We start from the raw sequence: 19272 nt of genomic DNA, 5'->3' as shown, positions 1-19272 counted from the left end.
GTTGGATTATTTGCATGATTATAGAACTAGTTTATTTGAGATAATATTGCTTTATTATATTATACCACTAAAGGCAACCTATTACAAACGATGGATGGATGGATAGATAGATAGATAGATAGATAGATAGATAGATAGATAGATAGATAGATAGATAGATAGATAGATAGATAGATGGATGGATGGATGGATGGATGGATGGATGGATGGATGGATGGATGGATGGATGGATGGATGGATGGATGATTGCATTTCTCCTACAGGCACATAGTGAATAGCTGTTTTATCGAATTTATTCAGCACTGGACACTGGAAGGGGGAGGGGAGAAACAATGTGGACAGAGAAATAATGTGTGTGAAAATACACTCGATGTACTGGATTCAGTTTACATTCTGGTGTTGCAATTTGTCATCTCCCCTAACAGATCACACTTTCTGCTGAGGCAGAGAGACACACACCGGAAAATGCATGAGAGAGAGGGAGAGAGAGAGAGGGAGAGAGGGAGAGAGAGAGAGAGAGAGAGATAGAGAGAGAGGGAGAAAGGGAGAAAGGGGGGAGGGACTGTTGTTGCGTGCAGCACTGCTGTCATTTGGCTGCTGCACGGCTCAGCGGCAAGACGGTCTGGTGAAGGGAGGAGAGAAAACGAGTGAGGGAGAGAAAGAGGAGAGAGACAAGGGGAACCAGGGCGGCAGCAGCTGCAGCCTGACAGGAAGGCTGAGGGAGGGACGGCATTTTCTTCCCGTGCGAGAGAGAAAGAGCTGCACATTCAATCTCTCCTCCATGGTCTCGCTCTTCTCTCATTTGGTCCTAAATGCTCTCCAGTAGAGGAAGACGCTTGGGGGTCAAATAAAAGGCAGACAGAGAAAGGGGACGTCAAGGAAAGGTGCGGGCATGGCTGCCAAGAGGGGCAAGTCTGGCGTGCCACAAAGCGTGGCCCGGAGCGAGCTGAAGGTGTACCGCGTGGGAAGCACAGAGGGACGTATCCCGGTGCCGTCCAATCTCCGCAAGCAGAGGTCTCTGACCAACTTAGCCGTGCTGACAGATGCCGAGAAGAAGATGCAACTCTACGAGCCCAAATGGTGTGACGACATGAGCAAAGCTGCCTCAGGACACCTGAAGATGGGCAAGCCCAAACCCGCGGGCGGTGGAGGGACGGTTGGTTCCCAACTCTCCCGCAACCTGTCAAAATCGGACCACTCCCTCTTCCAGGGCAAACCCAAGACGTTCACTCCACTTGCGGCGCCTGGTGCTTTGGGAAAAATCCAAAGTCGGATCCCTCGAGGCCCTTACGCGGAAGTAAAACCCCTGAGCAAGACGTCTGACGACTGCAAGTCCGACGACGATATCCTTTCCAGCAAAGCCAAAGCGAGCGGGAAGAAACCTGCGGCTGGGAGCTCTAGAGACCCGGAGGCTAAAGGTCAAGGTGAGGAAGGTGGTGATAAACCCTTCCTCAAGGTGGACCCGGAGCTGGTGGTCACTGTTCTTGGTGACCTGGAGCAGTTGCTCTTCAGTCAAATGCTCGGTGAGTACGGTTGAAAATCTCTGCGACCAGTTTTCACGCCCACTTACTACCAGCTGCCATTGGCAGCGAGGCTGATGAATGGCGTGGATTGATTGGGGAAAAACTCCAACCACGCCGTTGTTTTGATCCATATTTGCACTTGGAGATCTCTCGAATGCATGTTGCTGTGATTATAAAGGTGGTCTCGGACAGCTGGACAATGCAGGGCTTTGTTCTGGGTAGCATGTGCATTGTGCATCTGCCCTCTCTCACACTTGTGGGATAGAAATTGCGCTCATAGATTATTCCCCTTGGCGTATATCCAATATCGTTCAATGATTGAATGACAAAATGCTCTGGGGTGATGCTCGGCACACAGATCTGCTTTTCAACGCCTGTCTGGTGCTTGTGTGTCTCTCCGGCTGTGTGTGCTGGTGTTGCCGCTCTTCTCTCATTCGTAATGAGGTAATGGCTGCTATCAGGGACGCTGGTAGTACGAGGCAAGGAAAAGGCTGTGGAATACAAAAAGGGGTCATAATGAATTCGGGTTTGAAGGGTTTGTCATCAACCCTTTTGACTGTGTCTTGATCTGTAGACTGATAAATGGTGTTGTCGAACACATGAATAAAAGCATGCACGATCACCTGTCACACTGGATATCTATTCGTAGGGACGTGGGAAATACAACTAGGCTTTCTAAGGGATCATTTTCAGTCTTTACACATACTGTAAATTTGATTATAACCACCTTAGCTAGCTATTTGGCTACATAAAGATTGTGTGATATTATATGAGGTTTGCTTGTTATGGTTAGTGAATGTCAATGGCAATAATCAGTTTCACTTAAAACAAATATCCTATTTAGTTTGTGCCATCCTCTAAACACAGCATGCCCTGCATTTGTGCATATGGATGACCTCTATTTTTTCCGTTTCCAGAGCTCATCTGTTTGAATGACCAATTTGGGCCTGAATTCTTGCAATTTTTTGCTTGCAATCTCATTTTAGATCCTCGTCCTCTTTGCATTGCATTGTTTAAGATGGTGCAATTCGGTGGTGAGTTTAAAGGCTAATAAGAGTAAACGAATGACCTAGATTAAACTCCTTATTAAAATGTATAGGTCATCTCTCCGTAGCACGAATCCATATAGCATTCTGATCGGATTTATAATTTGAAAACAATCCCAAAAGATCCAAATGGGAATTTTCTTAGAACCCAGAAACAAAAAGTAAGAACAGAACAACAACGGAAAAAAAAGATCCTGTTGGAATTTCTTCTCACTATTTCTTCACACCGTATTCCCATTAGCATCATTTTTGGATTGATTCCAAATTATAGTAGAAAATGCATGCATTCTTTTAGGATTTTTAGCATGCTTTCATATACAGAGTATACAGTAATTACAACCAACACTAGTGTGCTTGCAGAGCTTTTCTTCTATTTGCTATAGGGCAACTTTTTTATGCAGGAACATTTAATCACAAGGTCTCTAAGAATAATTCATCGAATCTCTATATCAAAGTTCTTTCTTTTTATAATCATTATCACACGTGGAGTTTATGCATAATAAACCGCTGCATAATAGACTTCCTGAGACGTTCTGTTGGACCGTATGTGGCACACAACTTCTGCACACCACTCATGCATGGTCACAAGACTGAATTAGAGCTCAGAATGGAGTATTTCTCTCCTCTGTGCATTCACAGTTTCTATTGTACTGCGCAGCTGGACGAACGTCCAAACCTCTGAGGGGAAAGGCTTAAAATATCCATTAAAGACAATAGTTCAACTCAACACTTTGAGTTGAGGAACAGTTATATGGAAACTTAGGGAATAAAGGGTTGAGACCAAATTTGGCTTCTTTGAGACGAATGTAGAGCAAGTTATGGCGGATATGTACATGGGACTGTGATCATGTTTGTTTCCTTGACTGCGCTATTGGTTTATAAATAACTGATATCAATTTCTAGACAGTGTGACTGATAGCTGACATTATACCAATATGAAAATAAATGTACTGTATAATAAGTCTTTTTGACTTGTTTTAATGTCAAATATCTTAAAATCCTTACAAAAAGATAAATATATCTGAGAGAGTATTTTGTCTTTCTGCACTAGCAGCTTTTTCACAAATTTTCAGTATAAACTGGTTAAAACAAAGTTAAAAAGACACTTATATCCAATCGTTGAATTTTGTAGCATTTCTTCAAGTAAATGTACCTTGTTTTAAGGATTTTTGAATGTTTTGGCTTGAAAAACTATTTTAAATAATTATATCATCTGATTATTTCATTTACAAAACTGCTGGTAGAGTTTGGAACCAGAGCACTACCACTTTTTTAATTGGTTAAATATATTTTATTACACACACACACACACACACACACACACACACACACACACACACACACACACACACACACACACTCATCCAACGAACATGCCGCGCAAACTTACATGATTGGAACTATAGATCTCAACCTGTAGTTGGAAGCATAGTTTCTTGTTAAATAACATGTGGACTTAAACAGATCATGCTCTTGGGCACAATAAGCAATCTAACATACAGTAAATTCTATATCTTTCATTCTGTTTAAATATATATACATTTTAATCTAAATATTTTAGCGTGTCAACACTACAATCAGGGCCGAATCTGAAAAGTGTGCATGTGCGTAAAATGCGCTAGGGAACTCCAGAGTATGACGTATGCGAGATCCCGCGATTAATCAATTATCAATAAAGCAAAATGACATGGAACAAAAACCGTGAAGTAGTCATTAGTTGCTGTGTTTGTTACAGCAGCATCTCTGAGATCTCGAAAAGATTAATTAGCAGAAGTTATTCCTCCTCCACATGCGTGTGAAGTCATTAATGACAGTCCTGTATTGTTAAACCAATGTGGTTCAAATGACAGAGGTTAGACCATGTTACCACAGTTTCAGGAAACGGTCGTCGTGACGAGTTGGTTATTCTCTCCAACGATGCATCGTTCTGTGGTTGTTAATCAGCGAATTACAGTACACTGTTGAACAGGTTGTTCTGTCTATCATTAAACTGCACCAGTGCTCACATATGCAGCAGTGATGCACAACATCTACACATGAAGCTGTGGTCCAGTATGCCCTTTCTGATCAAAGCATGGGGAAAAGAGCATATATTAAAGTTTAATCTGGAGCTGGAGCTTGCATCAGAGCATTGCACACACTATTTAAGGTTGCAATGTAGAATATGAGAGTGTTTGTATACATAATGTAAATATATCAATTTAAAAATATTGTGCATGCTTGCTTTTTATTTAACCGTACAGTAGAAAGTGAAGTTTTTAGGAGGTTTTCAAGAGATTGTGTGGCAGTTTACAACTGCTTGAACAGAAAACAGTTTATTGGGACAGAAGAAGACTTTCATCCTTTATTCTCATGTAGGCGATGGAGTGATAAGAGGCTGTCTGGTTCTCTGGTTCTCATAATCTCATTGTTGGCATTTGGCTCATTTTATGCGGCCTTTGGGGTTCATGTTGAAGACTGCTAGCTTTCACGTTTAGTGGCTTTGACGTAAATGAAAGGCTGTTGGCTCCTTAATAGCAAAGACAAGCTCTTTGAAATAACAACTTCCTGTTTCTGTGGATGTCAGGACAAATCACAGAGGTGAAGCTCAATTTTGTCATCTATGTGAGCACCTGTTTGCATACGTACTTTGCAGTGAAATACTGTCATCTTGTCTCCTCATTTACTATTTCCACCATGCAAGTCTGTCCAGTGATGTGATTAGCTAGAGTTAATTCTCTCATGGGAATAGACTTGATTGACATGAGTTATCTGCTGTAGAGTAATGCTTGTAAACCACCTCTCGTCGTCTGTAAAGCAGTCCCGTCGTTAATAATGTCAGGGCAGGCGTCGGGCCTAACTGCACCATGGGATTGATTGGACATGCTGTTGACATGCTGACCGCCTGCGAATCGCAGGTTTTCAAGAAATTGTGTGGCAGTTTAGAAGTGGCAGCATCAGTTTCTTGGGACTTTCATTCTTAGTTTTCATTTTCTTAATGTAGGTGATGGAGTTAAATGATTCTATCTGGTTGTTAGCATTTGTCTCATTTCATGCTGCCTTCAGGGTTAATGTTGAAGACTGTTGAAGACTGTTGAAGACCTTTAAAGGCCTTGACGTAAACTAAAGGCTGTTGGCTATTTAAAAACCAAGACAAGCTCTTTAAAAGGCCAACTTCCTGTTTCAATGGGAAGCTTGTCTTTATCAAACTCTTTCATGGGTCTTTAAATTCTCAATGTGATCGAGTACTTTTAGCCATTAGCATCTTTGAATTATTGAGGAAATATTGGTGTAGAAACTTTTTGAGAAACTCATCTTTTTGTAAGATGCAAATTTTGGGCTGATTTTAAGTTAGATTTTTTGGTTACACTTTATTTTGATGGTCCACTTTAGTCCTTCTACTAACTATATGTAACGTTGCAACTACATGTCAACAAGCAGTCATTAGAGTATGAGATGCTTAATATCTGCTAACACTTTATTGTGATGCTCCACCAACAGACTTTCTACTAACTATACGTAACTTTTCAGCTACATGTCAACTTATTCTACTAACCTGAACCCTAACCTAAGTCTACTAATACTCTTACAAGAGTTATTTGACATGCAGTTGCAAAGTTACTTATATTAAGTAGAATGTAAACCATTGAAATAAAGTTTAACTGATCTTTTTTCTTTACACGAATACACCACTATTCAAACGTTTGAGGTAAGATGTTATAAATGATAAATATTTTTGAAAGAAGTCTCTTATTCTTCTCTTATTCTGACTCAAAAGTATAGCAAAAAAGTATATAGTAACATTGTGAAATATTATTACAATTTAAAATAACTGTTTTCTAATGTAATATATTGTAAAAATCAAACCTGAATTTTCAGCATCATTACTGCAGTATTCAGTGTCACATGATCCTTCAGAAATCATTATAATATGACAATTTGCTGCTCAAGAAACATGATTATTATCAATGTTGAAACCAGTTGTGGTGCATGTCAAAACCGTAATATTTTGTCAGGATTCTGTGATTGATAGTAAAAAAATTCTTTACTGCCACTTTTGATCAATTTAATGCATCCTTGCTGAATAAAAGTATAAATTTCCTTTTTTTTTAAAGAGCTTACTTACTCAAAACTTTTGAACTGTGGTGTATATGCATTTATATGACATACAATGAAAATCCTATGATCTGATGCTTGATTTAATATTGCTCCTTGATGGAAACCTACTCACTGTTCATTGTATTTTGGTTGCTAATTATGTGTGCAGATCCCGAGTCTCAAAGGAAACGGACGGTTCAGAATGTTCTGGATCTCAGACAGAACCTGGAGGAAACCATGTCCAGCCTGCGAGGAGCTCAGCTCAGCCAGAGGTGAGAGAGAACCAGCGCATGTTTATGGCATGAAAAATCACAGCTAAACTAATTCACGAGGATGCAAACTGCAGCTTTTCAATGAACCATGGGAGAAAGCACCACAATGTTCTTTGGAAACAATCTTCACACACATTTGTGCCACAAAGAGCATGAATATAAACAAGGCTTTATATTATACACAAACGATTACTTTTTCCACAACCATGCAGCCTCCCACGTCTTTTTGGAGAGTTTCCACTTCAGTCATTCAAACACCTGGCTGCCACATTCATAAATACACAATGAAACACTTTCCATCAACGAATATGAACAAACACACACAGAAATCAGCTGCTCTCCAGGCTTTACAGACTCAGATGTACAAACATTAATACACAACTATATATACAGTATATATATGTACATGCAGTTAAACAGGGGTATCGATAAAAGTGGCCTATGTATGTGTATGTGCAAATGTACCTGTTCAACTGCTCATTAGCCCAAATATCTTATCAGCCAATCACATGGCAGCAGTTCAAGGTATTTAGCCATGTAGACATGAACACAATCTGTTGAAGTTCGAACTGAGCATCAGAATGGGAAATAAATGTGATTTAAGTAACTTTGAACGTGGCATGGATGTTGTTGCCAGACGAGTATTTCAGAAATTGTTGATCTACAGAGATTTTCGAACACAAGTATCTCTAGGATTTACAGAGAATGGTCCGAAAAAGAGAAAATATCCAGTGAGAGTCAGTTCTGTGGGTGAAAATGTCTTGTTGATGCCAGAGGTCAGAGGAGAATGACCAGACTGGATCGGCTGATAGAAAGTCAACAGTAACTCAAATAAGCACTCGTTACAACCGAAGTCTTCAGAAGATCATCTCTGAACACAGAAGATCATCTCTGAACACAGAAGATCATCTCTGAACACAGAAGAGCATCTCTGAACGTAGAAGATCATCTCTGAACACAGAAGATCATCTCTGAACGTAGAACATCATCTCTGAACGCAGAAGAGCATCTCTGAACACAGAAGATCATCTCTGAACACAGAAGAGCATCTCTGAACACAGAAGATCATCTCTGAACACAGAAGATCATCTCTGAACACAGAAGATCATCTCTGAACACAGAAGATCATCTCTGAACACAGAAGAGCATCTCTGAACACAGAAGATCATCTCTGAACGCAGAAGATCATCTCTGAACACAGAAGAGCATCTCTGAACACAGAAGAGCATCTCTGAACACAGAACATCATCTCTGAACACAGAAGATCATCTCTGAACGCAGAAGAGCATCTCTGAACACAGAAGATCATCTCTGAACACAGAAGATCATCTCTGAACACAGAAGATCATCTCTGAACGCAGAAGATCATCTCTGAACACAGAAGAGCATCTCTGAACACAGAAGAGCATCTCTGAACACAGAAGATCATCTCTGAACACAGAAGATCATCTCTGAACACAGAAGAGCATCTCTAAACACAGAAGAGCATCTCTGAACACAGAAGATCATCTCTGAACACAGAAGATCATCTCTGAACACAGAAGAGCATCTCTGAACACAGAAGATCATCTCTGAACACAGAAGAGCATCTCTGAACACAGAAGATCATCTCTGAACACAGAACATCATCTCTGAACACAGAAGATCATCTCTGAACGCAGAAGAGCATCTCTGAACACAGAAGATCATCTCTGAGCACAGAAGATCATCTCTGAACACAGAAGATCATCTCTGAACACAGAAGATCATCTCTGAACGCAGAAGATCATCTCTGAACACAGAAGATCATCTCTGAACACAGAAGATCATCTCTGAACACAGAAGAGCATCTCTGAACACAGAAGAGCATCTCTGAACACAGAAGAGCATCTCTGAACACAGAAGAGCATCTCTGAACGCAGAAGATCATCTCTGAACGCAGAAGAGCATCTCTGAACACAGAAGATCATCTCTGAACACAGAAGAGCATCTCTGAACACAGAAGAGCATCTATGAACACAGAAGATCATCTCTGAACACAGAAGATCATCTCTGAACGCAGAAGATCATCTCTGAACACAGAAGAGCATCTCTGAGCACAGAAGATCATCTCTGAACACAGAAGATCATCTCTGAACACAGAAGAGCATCTCTGAGCACAGAAGATCATCTCTGAACACAGAAGATCATCTCTGAACACAGAAGATCATCTCTGAACGCAGAAGATCATCTCTGAACACAGAAGATCATCTCTGAACACAGAAGATCATCTCTAAACACAGAAGAGCATCTATGAACACAGAAGAGCATCTATGAACACAGAAGAGCATCTCTGAACGCAGAAGATCATCTCTGAACGCAGAAGAGCATCTCTGAACACAGAAGATCATCTCTGAACACAGAAGAGCATCTCTGAACACAGAAGAGCATCTATGAACACAGAAGATCATCTCTGAACACAGAAGAGCATCTCTGAACACAGAAGAGCATCTCTGAACACAGAAGATCATCTCTGAACACAGAAGATCATCTCTGAACACAGAAGATCATCTCTAAACACAGAAGAGCATCTATGAACACAGAAGAGCATCTATGAACACAGAAGAGCATCTCTGAACGCAGAAGATCATCTCTGAACGCAGAAGAGCATCTATGAACACAGAAGATCATCTCTGAACACAGAAGAGCATCTCTGAACGCAGAAGATCATCTCTGAACGCAGAAGAGCATCTCTGAACGCAGAAGAGCATCTCTGAACGCAGAAGATCATCTCTGAACGTAGATCATCATCTCTGAACGTAGATCATCATCTCTGAACGGAACGTAGATCATCATCTCTGAACGCAGAATATAATCTCTGAGCACCTCTGACACACTCCTGTCATATAAGAACAGCAAACTAAGGTTATGATTCACACGGACTGACCAAAATTGGACAATAGAAGATTGGAAAACGTTGCCTGGTCTGATGAGTCTGGATTTCTGCTGCAACATTTAGATGAGGGTCAAAATTTGGCGTAAACAACATGAAAGCATGGATCATCCTGCCTTGTATCAACAGTTCAGGCTGCTGGTGGTGTGATGGTTTGTTCAATATTTTCTTGGCACACTCTGGGTCTTTAGTACCAATTGAGCATCTTTTAACCGCCACAGCCGACCTGAGTGTTCTTGCTAACACTCGCAAATCATCTCAAATTGGTTTCTTGAACATGATAGTGAGTTCACTAAACTCAAACGGCCTCCACAGTCACCAGATCTCAGTCTAATACAGCAGATTTGAAATGTGCTGGAACAAGAGATTCACATCATGGATATGCAGACAAATCTGCAGAATCTGCGTGATGACGGACCAACATCTCGGAGGAATCCAGAACCTTGTTGACTCTATGCCATGAAGAAATAAGGCAGTTCTGACGGCAAAAGATATATATTCATATTCAAGTGACAGAGTAAGCGAGAGAGAAGCTACAGAGAGAGTTCAATGCTTCATCCTGATGAATGTATTCTCCTTCCCCAAAGGTGTGCTAGATGTGCTTAGCATAGCAATTGTGCTAACTTTTATCTCAGTTTTGCCCCTAGAGATCTCAGCCTGTCCTTTCTTCTAACATCAAACCTTTCCCTGCAGGATTACTATTCTCTGCCTTACTAAGTTTCTGAGTATTACATTTTTGTAGCAGAAAAGCATGATTTCTAGACCTGCAGCTAACCTCCATTTTAACAGCAGCACTTGTGTAAGACTGATGATCTCCCAAAGACTTGATGGCGCAGGCGTAAAAATGATTCATATTATATCAGCCAGACTCAACCCACAGATTCACAGCCACGCTAATGTATGTGTGTGTGTATAAAGCCCTGGCCTGCTGATGCTTCTGTTATCCTTTAAGACATGGAGATTCATGGACTAAAACAACTCACGATGACTCAAAATCGAGGTGCGGTGTTTGATTTTTCTTTTTAGGAAAACAGCTTGTCATGTGTTTCCTTTTGCAAACAAGCCTTTTATCAATTCAGAATGTTTTGGTAATAACGTGGGATGAGTTTTTAATCAAAACCGGCAAATTGTTTTTGTATTTTGTTATACTATAGCATAATGATTATTACACATTTTTATGGTTAGTGATTTGATCAAACTCTTAAACTATATAATAGTAATAATATTATAATTGTACATTGCAATATTAAACTAATACTGCTGGTGCTACAAATATATTTGGCACATCAAAATGTGATAAAACTGTACAAAGACAGACCTAGTGACCAGCTCATCGTGAAGACTTGGAGGTAAACACTTGTTTAAACACATAACAATTGCATAATAATGCATTAGCAACCTCTCACAATGCTATGGCCTTGTGCTGGTCACTTGTGCATGGGCAAACAGACTTTTTCCAGACAATGTAAAAGAGTAGTTTAAGTCTGAACTTGCCCTTACAGTGCTTGTTGATTTTAGTAATGAGAAGAACTATTCTTGCCACACAGTGCATGACTTGGAGAGAGCAGGGACTTTGCTTTGGCTTCAAGTAGGATGTGATGTGGCACTGAAAGAGAATGGAAAAGCAGGTCATGAGGTTTGGGAGTGGCTGGGCCGTCAGTTTGTCCAATGCAGGGAAATAAGGCTGTGTGTGTGTGTGTGTGTTATTTTCAGTTGTTTTTTTTTAAAGTAAAGGGAAATAAATCATTTTTTCTGACTAGAAACTCCCACACGGTCCTTTATCTGCAGTCCAGGTCCTCTGCTATAATGCCAGATTAAAGTTTTTAAAATGTAGAAATTTAGACATAAGTATTTTAATTTTACATAGATATTATCATTAATATTAAATGCTCGATTTTATTTATTTTATTTTTACAGTACAATAGGATTATTACAATAATAATATTTATTTTAAATATTTTATTTATTAATTATAATCTTAATAAAAAATTATAATACAATGAGTATTATTACATTATAGCCATATTGATCATATCATCACAATATAATTTTATTGGATAAATTGTGCAGACCTACAAACAAGCACAGCAAACCTGAAAAAAAAATTCTTAGAAAAATTCCATCAAAAACAAGTATTGTCAGTTTTGATTTCATGGTGACTTTAAAGCCAAATGACCCACATGTAAGAATAACATGGCAAATGAACAGCCCTGGGTAACACTAACCGAATAACCCAAAGCCAACATGTTTGTGTGCATTTTATGCCTTGATAGCTTCAAATATTTCAAAGCACTTTTGAAATTTCTGTATTTCTGGTATTTCGCAGCTGACTGATGAATTGTCCTGAGAGAAGTGTGTAAAAATAGCTACTCAGTGTTTATGTGGTGGAGGAAGCTGCTGTTATATTATTCATTTGAGCTGGTGCATCTGGTTATGCAATCTGCATCCTCAACAGATGAAGATGATCATGCATCCTTTTCTTTAGTAGGTCATGAGTTCCTGTGGCCTTCATCGCGTCCCACAACCCTATTACGTTGAGTTTTGAATGCATCAGTAACTCTCTCTCTTTCCATCTACAGTTGTTTGGACAGCAGCGTGTGCTACGACAGTGATGAAACCAACGCTCGCAGCATCTCCAGCCTCTCCAACCGCTCCTCGCCTCTCTCCTGGCGCCACGGCCAGTCCAGTCCTCGTCTGCAAGCCGGCGATGCCCCTTCCTCAACCGGATCCAGCTATCTGTCGGGAACCAAAGCCTCGTCCCAGTACACCTCTCACACGATGCCCGCTCGCTGCTCCAGCCGCCTCAGCCACACGGCACGCAGCGAGTTCATCGAAGGCCTGGACGCTGGAGATGGCGACCTCAAGTCTGGCTACCTCAGTGATTCTGATGTTCTCTGCAAGAGCCTTGATGACGATGACGACAATCTGGCCAATGGGTGAGTGTCTCCATGTGTTTGTTTGCCTGTCAACTTGAAAAAGATTAGGCCAATGGAAGACTTTATGAAGAGGATCATAACGTCTGATTTGAAGTATTCATGAGAGCTACTCGAATGTCAAGAATGAGCCCGGGAGACGCAGTACGGCTGTTAACCTGCCATGTAAGTACACTAGATTATAAAGGCAACAGTGAGCAGAGCATCAAAGAGGGTCATGCTAATTATCCACATTACCAGAGAGACCGGCAGGGATGCTGTGAATGACGAAGCCCTCCTGGTTCTGCCGCAGCTGCTTTTGTACAGGACTCTCGGAAATGCAGAAAAGTTACTTAGTTAGAGCTCAATGAGTCATATTTGCTTTGTGACATGTGATTAGTCACTACCGTTCAAACTTTTGGGGTTTCTTCTGCTCACCAGCTGCATTTATTTGATTAAAAATACAGTAAAAACAGCAATATTGTGAAATATTATAACAATTTGAAATAACTGCTTTCTATTGTAATATAATTTAAAATGTAATATATTCCTGTGATGCAAATTGGAAATTTTAACATCATTATTCAGTTACTAAACAGTTGTGCTGCTTCATATTTTTGTGAAAACGTGATTTTTCAGGATTTTTCAGAAAGTTCAAAAGAACAGCATTTGCTAGAGAATGTTATATGGGTGTAATGTTACTTATAAACGTCTTTACTGTCACTTTTGATAAATTTAATGCATCCTTGCTGAATAAAAGTATTAATTTTTTTTTTCAACAATTTTTTTTTTTTTAACTTTTCACATTGAGGTGAAAGTAGTTTCCAGTCATGAGCGTTTCAAAATCTGCCGATAGCGCTGCTGGAGTTTCTGGTGAATTTAGTGTTTAAATCACATTGTTTTCTATTTCTATTTTTAAATTAGATTTCAAATGTCATTTAGTTGTGGCTAGATTAACAGAAATATGAAACAGACATCATACTCTGGATAGTGGACATGTGCTGTCTATCTAAATGGAGTGGTCACATATTTCACAGTTCTTGGCTTTTAATGACATCTTATGCAACCGTATCTATATAACAATCCATGTTTTTTGTCATTTTGGGTCCCGTCAACATTCACTAGGGCCAATGCAAGTTGATTGAAGCCTATAGAAACATTGTTCATTTTGCTGGTGTAAAAATAATAAATACACAGTTTGTTGTTCAGTAGTAGTTTGATAGCTAGCAGCTTTGCAGATATTAAGGTTGCACACACCCAAATAATAGCAAACGGCATTTAGCAGACGCTTTTATCCAGTGATTTGCAGCTCAGTGACAATCCCTCTGGAGCAATTCCAGTTTAAGCGTCTTGCTCAAGGGCACAATGGTGACGGCTTGAACCAGCAACCTTACACTTTCTGGCCCTTTAAATTTTACCCTTTAAAGCCAAACTTTTTCTGTGCAGCTATAACAGCGATTTGCAGCATTTATATATAACAGCCCAGTCACCATTTGTGTCTTTTAGCAAAGTCAAGCCATCTGTCAGGTCTCGATTTCATTATAATCATTATAATTTGCATGCCATCGGTGTGACCTTGTGTTCCTCGGACCGCACGCAGCCGCTGGGAGTTTGATCTCTGGAAGATTTGACTACTTTACTGGCCTCGATCGTCTTTCTAATTCCTCTATCTGCTCTTTTTGGGTTTGAAATGATCAGCACAGCTCATTGCTCGGTCACACACACCCCCAAATACTCACTTTGCACGTTTATTCAGATGATGAAATCCAGGCCAGTTCTCCTGGGCGTGAATCTGGGCTTTATCTGGGAAGCTCATGCAGAGGGATTTAGAGAATGCCGCATGACGGTGGGGTGATCAAACCCAGCCCTCGTTCTCACTTTCTACTATAGAGAGAGAGAGACTTGCATAAAGAAGAACAGGCCTTAACAATACGGAGGGTCAGAGACAGTTTTTGGTCAGTTGAAGGAACTGTCACTTACATTATTGGGTCAGTTAATGTCTTGAAAATGCAGGCATTTATATTTTTGTCAAATTGTGCTGATTTAAAAAAAAAAATTTTTTTTTTTTGCTGCTTGTTCAGTTTACTTACTTAAAATTAGTTAAAGTAACACAATTGCGACCATTTTATCACAACTTAATTTCATTGTGTTGGGACTGCATTAATAATTTTTGTTGCATTAACTAAAACTGCATTGGTGGGTTTTTAGTTCTCGGCATTTTTCGAGTAAAGGGAAATGTTAGTCTTTAATATTCAGTTATCTTGGAGTTTCTATTGTTGAAGTTTTTGTGGTCACCATAGAGTGCAAGGTGAATTTTAACATTACAAACTGTTTGAAAATATGAAGCACTGTGAAAAGCATAATCGAAATAAAAACGCTGAAGAAATATAAAACTACGCACTTTTCAAAACTGCTTTTTACAGATATTATATAAATATATACAATATTTAAGTTTATTACAAAATATGCATTTATATTGAAATATTAAAATATTTTGAGATCGTAGGGAGATCGACTTGATTACGTAATTCGCAGTGCTTCATGGGAGATTGCTAAATTGCTAAAGAGATTGCTTGTTTCGACTCTCTGATTGGTGGACTTTTCTGTACAGCATTATGGGTAATGTAGTTTTCACCAGGAATTCCACTGTTAAACACGATTATTTTCGAACTAAATTGAAATAATGAGGGCTGACGGCTTCAGCAGAAGCAAATATCATTGATTAACAATCTCGTAGCTCACAGTAGGTCTGTCTTTAAAGATTCGTTAGTTATGGTTAAAAATGTATTTCCCTGTAGAGTTTTTGTGGGACTTGTGGTGAGGTTGTGGGATGGTTATATGTTGACTACGGTAATTGTTGCATCATTCAATTAACATAAATGTGCGAATGTCAGTGCTGTGGCAAACTAAACGTGTGTTAACAATTAAAGGAACACGCCGACTTTTTGGGACTTTATCTTATTCACCGTATCCCCCAGAGTTAGATAAGTCCATACACACCCTTCTCATCTCCGTGCGTGCCGTAACTCTGTCTGACGCACCCACCGCTAGCCTAGCTTAGCACAAAGACTGGAGGTAAACGGCTCCAGCTAGCATACTGCTCCCAATAAGTGACAAAATAACGGCAACATTTTCCTATTTACATGTTGTGATTTGTATAGTCACAGCGTGTACAAATAACAAGGTCACATGAGACACAGCCATCTTCTAACTGTATACATACTGGGAACTATATTCTCAGGCGTTATTTTGTCACTTATTGGGAGCAGTATGCTAGCTGGAGCCGTTTACATCCAGTCTTTGTGCTAAGCTAGGCTAGCGGTGGGTGCGTCAGACAGAGATACTGCACACACAGAGATGAGAAGGGTATGTATGGACTTATCTAACTCTGGGGGATACGGGGAATAAGCTAAAGTCCCAAAAAGTCGGCGTGTTCCTTTTAAGATAAATTATCTCAATGTAAATACTTGCTATACTAAAATTTTGTAATTATGTATTTATTCACTTTATATTTGGTTTAAATCAATGCATTTAAGTTCAAACTACAAAACTATAGGACACAAATAATCAGATCAAGCTATTTGTTCAGTTGAAAAGGCTTAATTCAATTGCATGGTAAGTTTTCCTGCATTTAATTGTTTTTTTTAAGTGCATGTTTTGTAATACAGGCCTTTAGTTGTTTTGTTTTGTTCCTTTTGACAGCTAGTGGCATATTGGTGATTTGTGCAGAAGAATTGCGGGAGTTAATTCGGGGAAGATGAGTCTGAATCTGGTAACCATGGAGATGAGCTGATGAGGAGAGCTAAGGTTTTCCCTCGCAGAGGCTTTAGTCTTCTCGATCGATTCCCTGTTAGTGTTCCCTGACAGTGTTTCGAGTGTGCATGTGATCTTAATACCACAATACTTTTGATTTGCAATATGTTGTGACTAGTGAGTACCATATTGATATACTGTATAAAGACAGTAGAAGGGCTGTGGTTAGTTTTGAGATGTGCCATTTAAAGGTCCCGTTTTTCCTGTGTTTTTGAAGCTTTGATCATGTTTATAGTGTGCAATATAACGTGTGTTCATGTTTTGCGTTTAAAAAAACACAGTATTTTTCACAAAAGTTACTGATCTGTATACCGCTGTTTTCACTGTCCTAAAAACGGGCTGATGACTTCCTTGTTCTATGAAGTCCCTCCTTCAGAAATACGTAACGAGTTCTGATTGTGCCAGCGGTTCCTGTGTTGTGATTGGACAGCAGTTTAGCGCACGTTGCCCGGAAAGGTCCCTCCTCTTACCGTAACGTGGAGATGCATGCGCTCAGTGTTACTGTAAACATGGCCAAACAAAGGTGATTTGACTCCGGGATGAAAATAACAGCGTCTCGACGACATGGCGACAAACACACTCTACAAACGCAACTCTTCCTCTTCTCTGTAGGAGCGCAACAAGACCACGCCCCCTTTTTTTGTGTATTCCTGTGGGCGGAGGTTAGTCAAAAAACTGATCTAGTGACGTCATTAAAGCAGGAAGTAGAGGATGTAGTCCGAACCGGCCGTTCGCTGTCGGCTTTGAAAGGGGACTTCTGTTAAATCAAATACCTCGCTTGGCATTGAACTTTGAGCTTTATAATTTCACAGGTATTATTTATGCTCTAACAGCAACATTACACACTAGCTAAAGTTTAAAAAATGGGATCACGAAGAACAGGACCTTAAAACTGGACAGAAAAGCACAGCTTAGCACATATCATATCTGGAGGAGCTAAGCTGGAGGATGACACAATATTAGCTTTTGCAAGCTAAAGTAGTGTTTTTGATGCCAACTGCTGATGGGCTGCAGTTTGGACTCAATTTACAAATATAGGCAAAAAGCTAAGGCTGAAGTTAGACAAATATTGTGTATTGATTGTGTCTGGCCCGAGGCTGTAGCTCCTGTGTCTGTGTATTACTGTGTCCCCCGAGACTCACCCGTTCTGTTCACATTCATGGTCAAACCCATCCTGAATCTTTCATGCTAATGCTAAGGGATTCACAACTGCTATGTTTTGTTAGTTGTCTTTAGGACCAGCGGCATATTTTTAGCATCATTAAGATTGTGACATTACTTTCTTGACAATGAAACATTTTCCCCTAAAATTCTCATTACAGGTATGAAAAATAATATTAAAATTAATTATAATATAATACATAATATGAATTATTATATATTATGTTATGTTATATATTATTTGTGTATGCATGGATTTTAATGATATATAATATGAATAATATAAAATAATATCAAGTTATGTTGTATGTTGTTATGTTATATATTATTTGTGTATGTATATATATATAAAATATAATGATATATATAATATGAATAATATAATAAATTGTATATTATATTACTTGCATATATATATATATATATTTATTTATTTATAAATAAATAAAATAATATTATAAATAATGTTATATTATATTATATAGTATAATATATATTATAATATTTGTCTAATAAAATAAAATATTTTAATGTATAGTTAATAAAGTAAATAAAATAAAAATTGATACATGGCAGAAAAATGTAAAACATTCAGATGCATTTTAATAATGAGAATTTCAGGGTAGAATGTGCTGTAAAAATTAGCTCACAAATGCAGAACATCTTAATTTGCCGATAAAAATAAGCTTTTTGTATACAATTTTATTTTTATCTATTTGAGGGTGATTTCGTTTTTTATGACATTGATACTTGCACATTTGGACACAATGTAAATAAAGATGATGAAGGTTACTGTAACCTCTGTTGTATTATCTCATCTTCACCGCTCTAAGTGCCGTTCCATGTTCTCGTCTCCATATGTCCCGGTGCCACTGATCTTACGCTCTCATGTTTCACCCTAAAGCTCGACCATTGCATAAAAGGACTCCGAAACATCTGAGATTGTGAAGTACTGAGATTCTAGTCTCCTGAAGAAACACATGGTTGGGTTACACTGTTGATTATGGTCAGTGCTCTCTGGGATGCTGAAGGATCACAGCAGGGTGAGCGCTGCGGTTTGGGCTTGACCTGAATATCACCAGCCATATCACCCTGTAGCCCAAAACTGGTTGCCCACTGAAGCTAAGCGGGGTTGAGCCTGGTTAGTACTTGGATGGGAGACCTCCTGAGAAAACCAGGTTGCTGCTGGAAGAGGTGTTAGTGAGGCCAGTAGGGGGCGCTCACCCTGTGGTCTGTGTGGGTCCTAACGCCCCAGTGTAGTGACGGGGACACTATACTGACAAAGAGCGCCGTCCTTCGGATGAGACGTTAGACCGGGGTACTGACTCTCTGTGGTCATTAAAAATCCCAGGATGTCTTTCGAAAGAGTAGGGGTGTAACCCCAGCATCCTGGCCAAATTTGCCCAGTGGCCTCTGTCCATCATGGCCTCCTAATCATCCTCCTATATATACTAATTGGCTTCATCACTCTGTCTCCTCTCCACCAGTAAGCTGGTGTGTGGTGGGCGTTCTGGCGCAATATGGCTGCCGTCGCATCATCCAGGTGATGCTGCACAT

General features: G+C 39.6%; 1 protein-coding gene across 1 annotated transcript in view; it reads left to right on the top strand.

Annotated features, from left to right (window-relative positions):
• Positions 1-776: 776 nt before the first annotated feature.
• nav1b (neuron navigator 1b) overlaps positions 777-19272 on the top strand; it is a 75102-nt gene continuing 56606 nt past the window's right edge. Inside the window, exons 1-3 of the mRNA XM_079627205.1 lie at positions 777-1523; positions 6816-6918; positions 12409-12765. Of these exons, the coding sequence (XP_079483331.1) occupies positions 893-1523; positions 6816-6918; positions 12409-12765 (1091 nt within the window). The 5' untranslated portion in view covers positions 777-892. The remainder of the gene's footprint in view (positions 1524-6815; positions 6919-12408; positions 12766-19272) is intronic.

Source organism: Phoxinus phoxinus, assembly GCF_949152265.1.
Source record: "Phoxinus phoxinus genome assembly, chromosome: 11".
Taxonomy (NCBI): Eukaryota; Metazoa; Chordata; class Actinopteri; order Cypriniformes; family Leuciscidae; genus Phoxinus; species Phoxinus phoxinus.
Note: the sequence above shows the minus strand (reverse complement) of the source record. Positions and strands in the feature narration are given on the sequence as shown.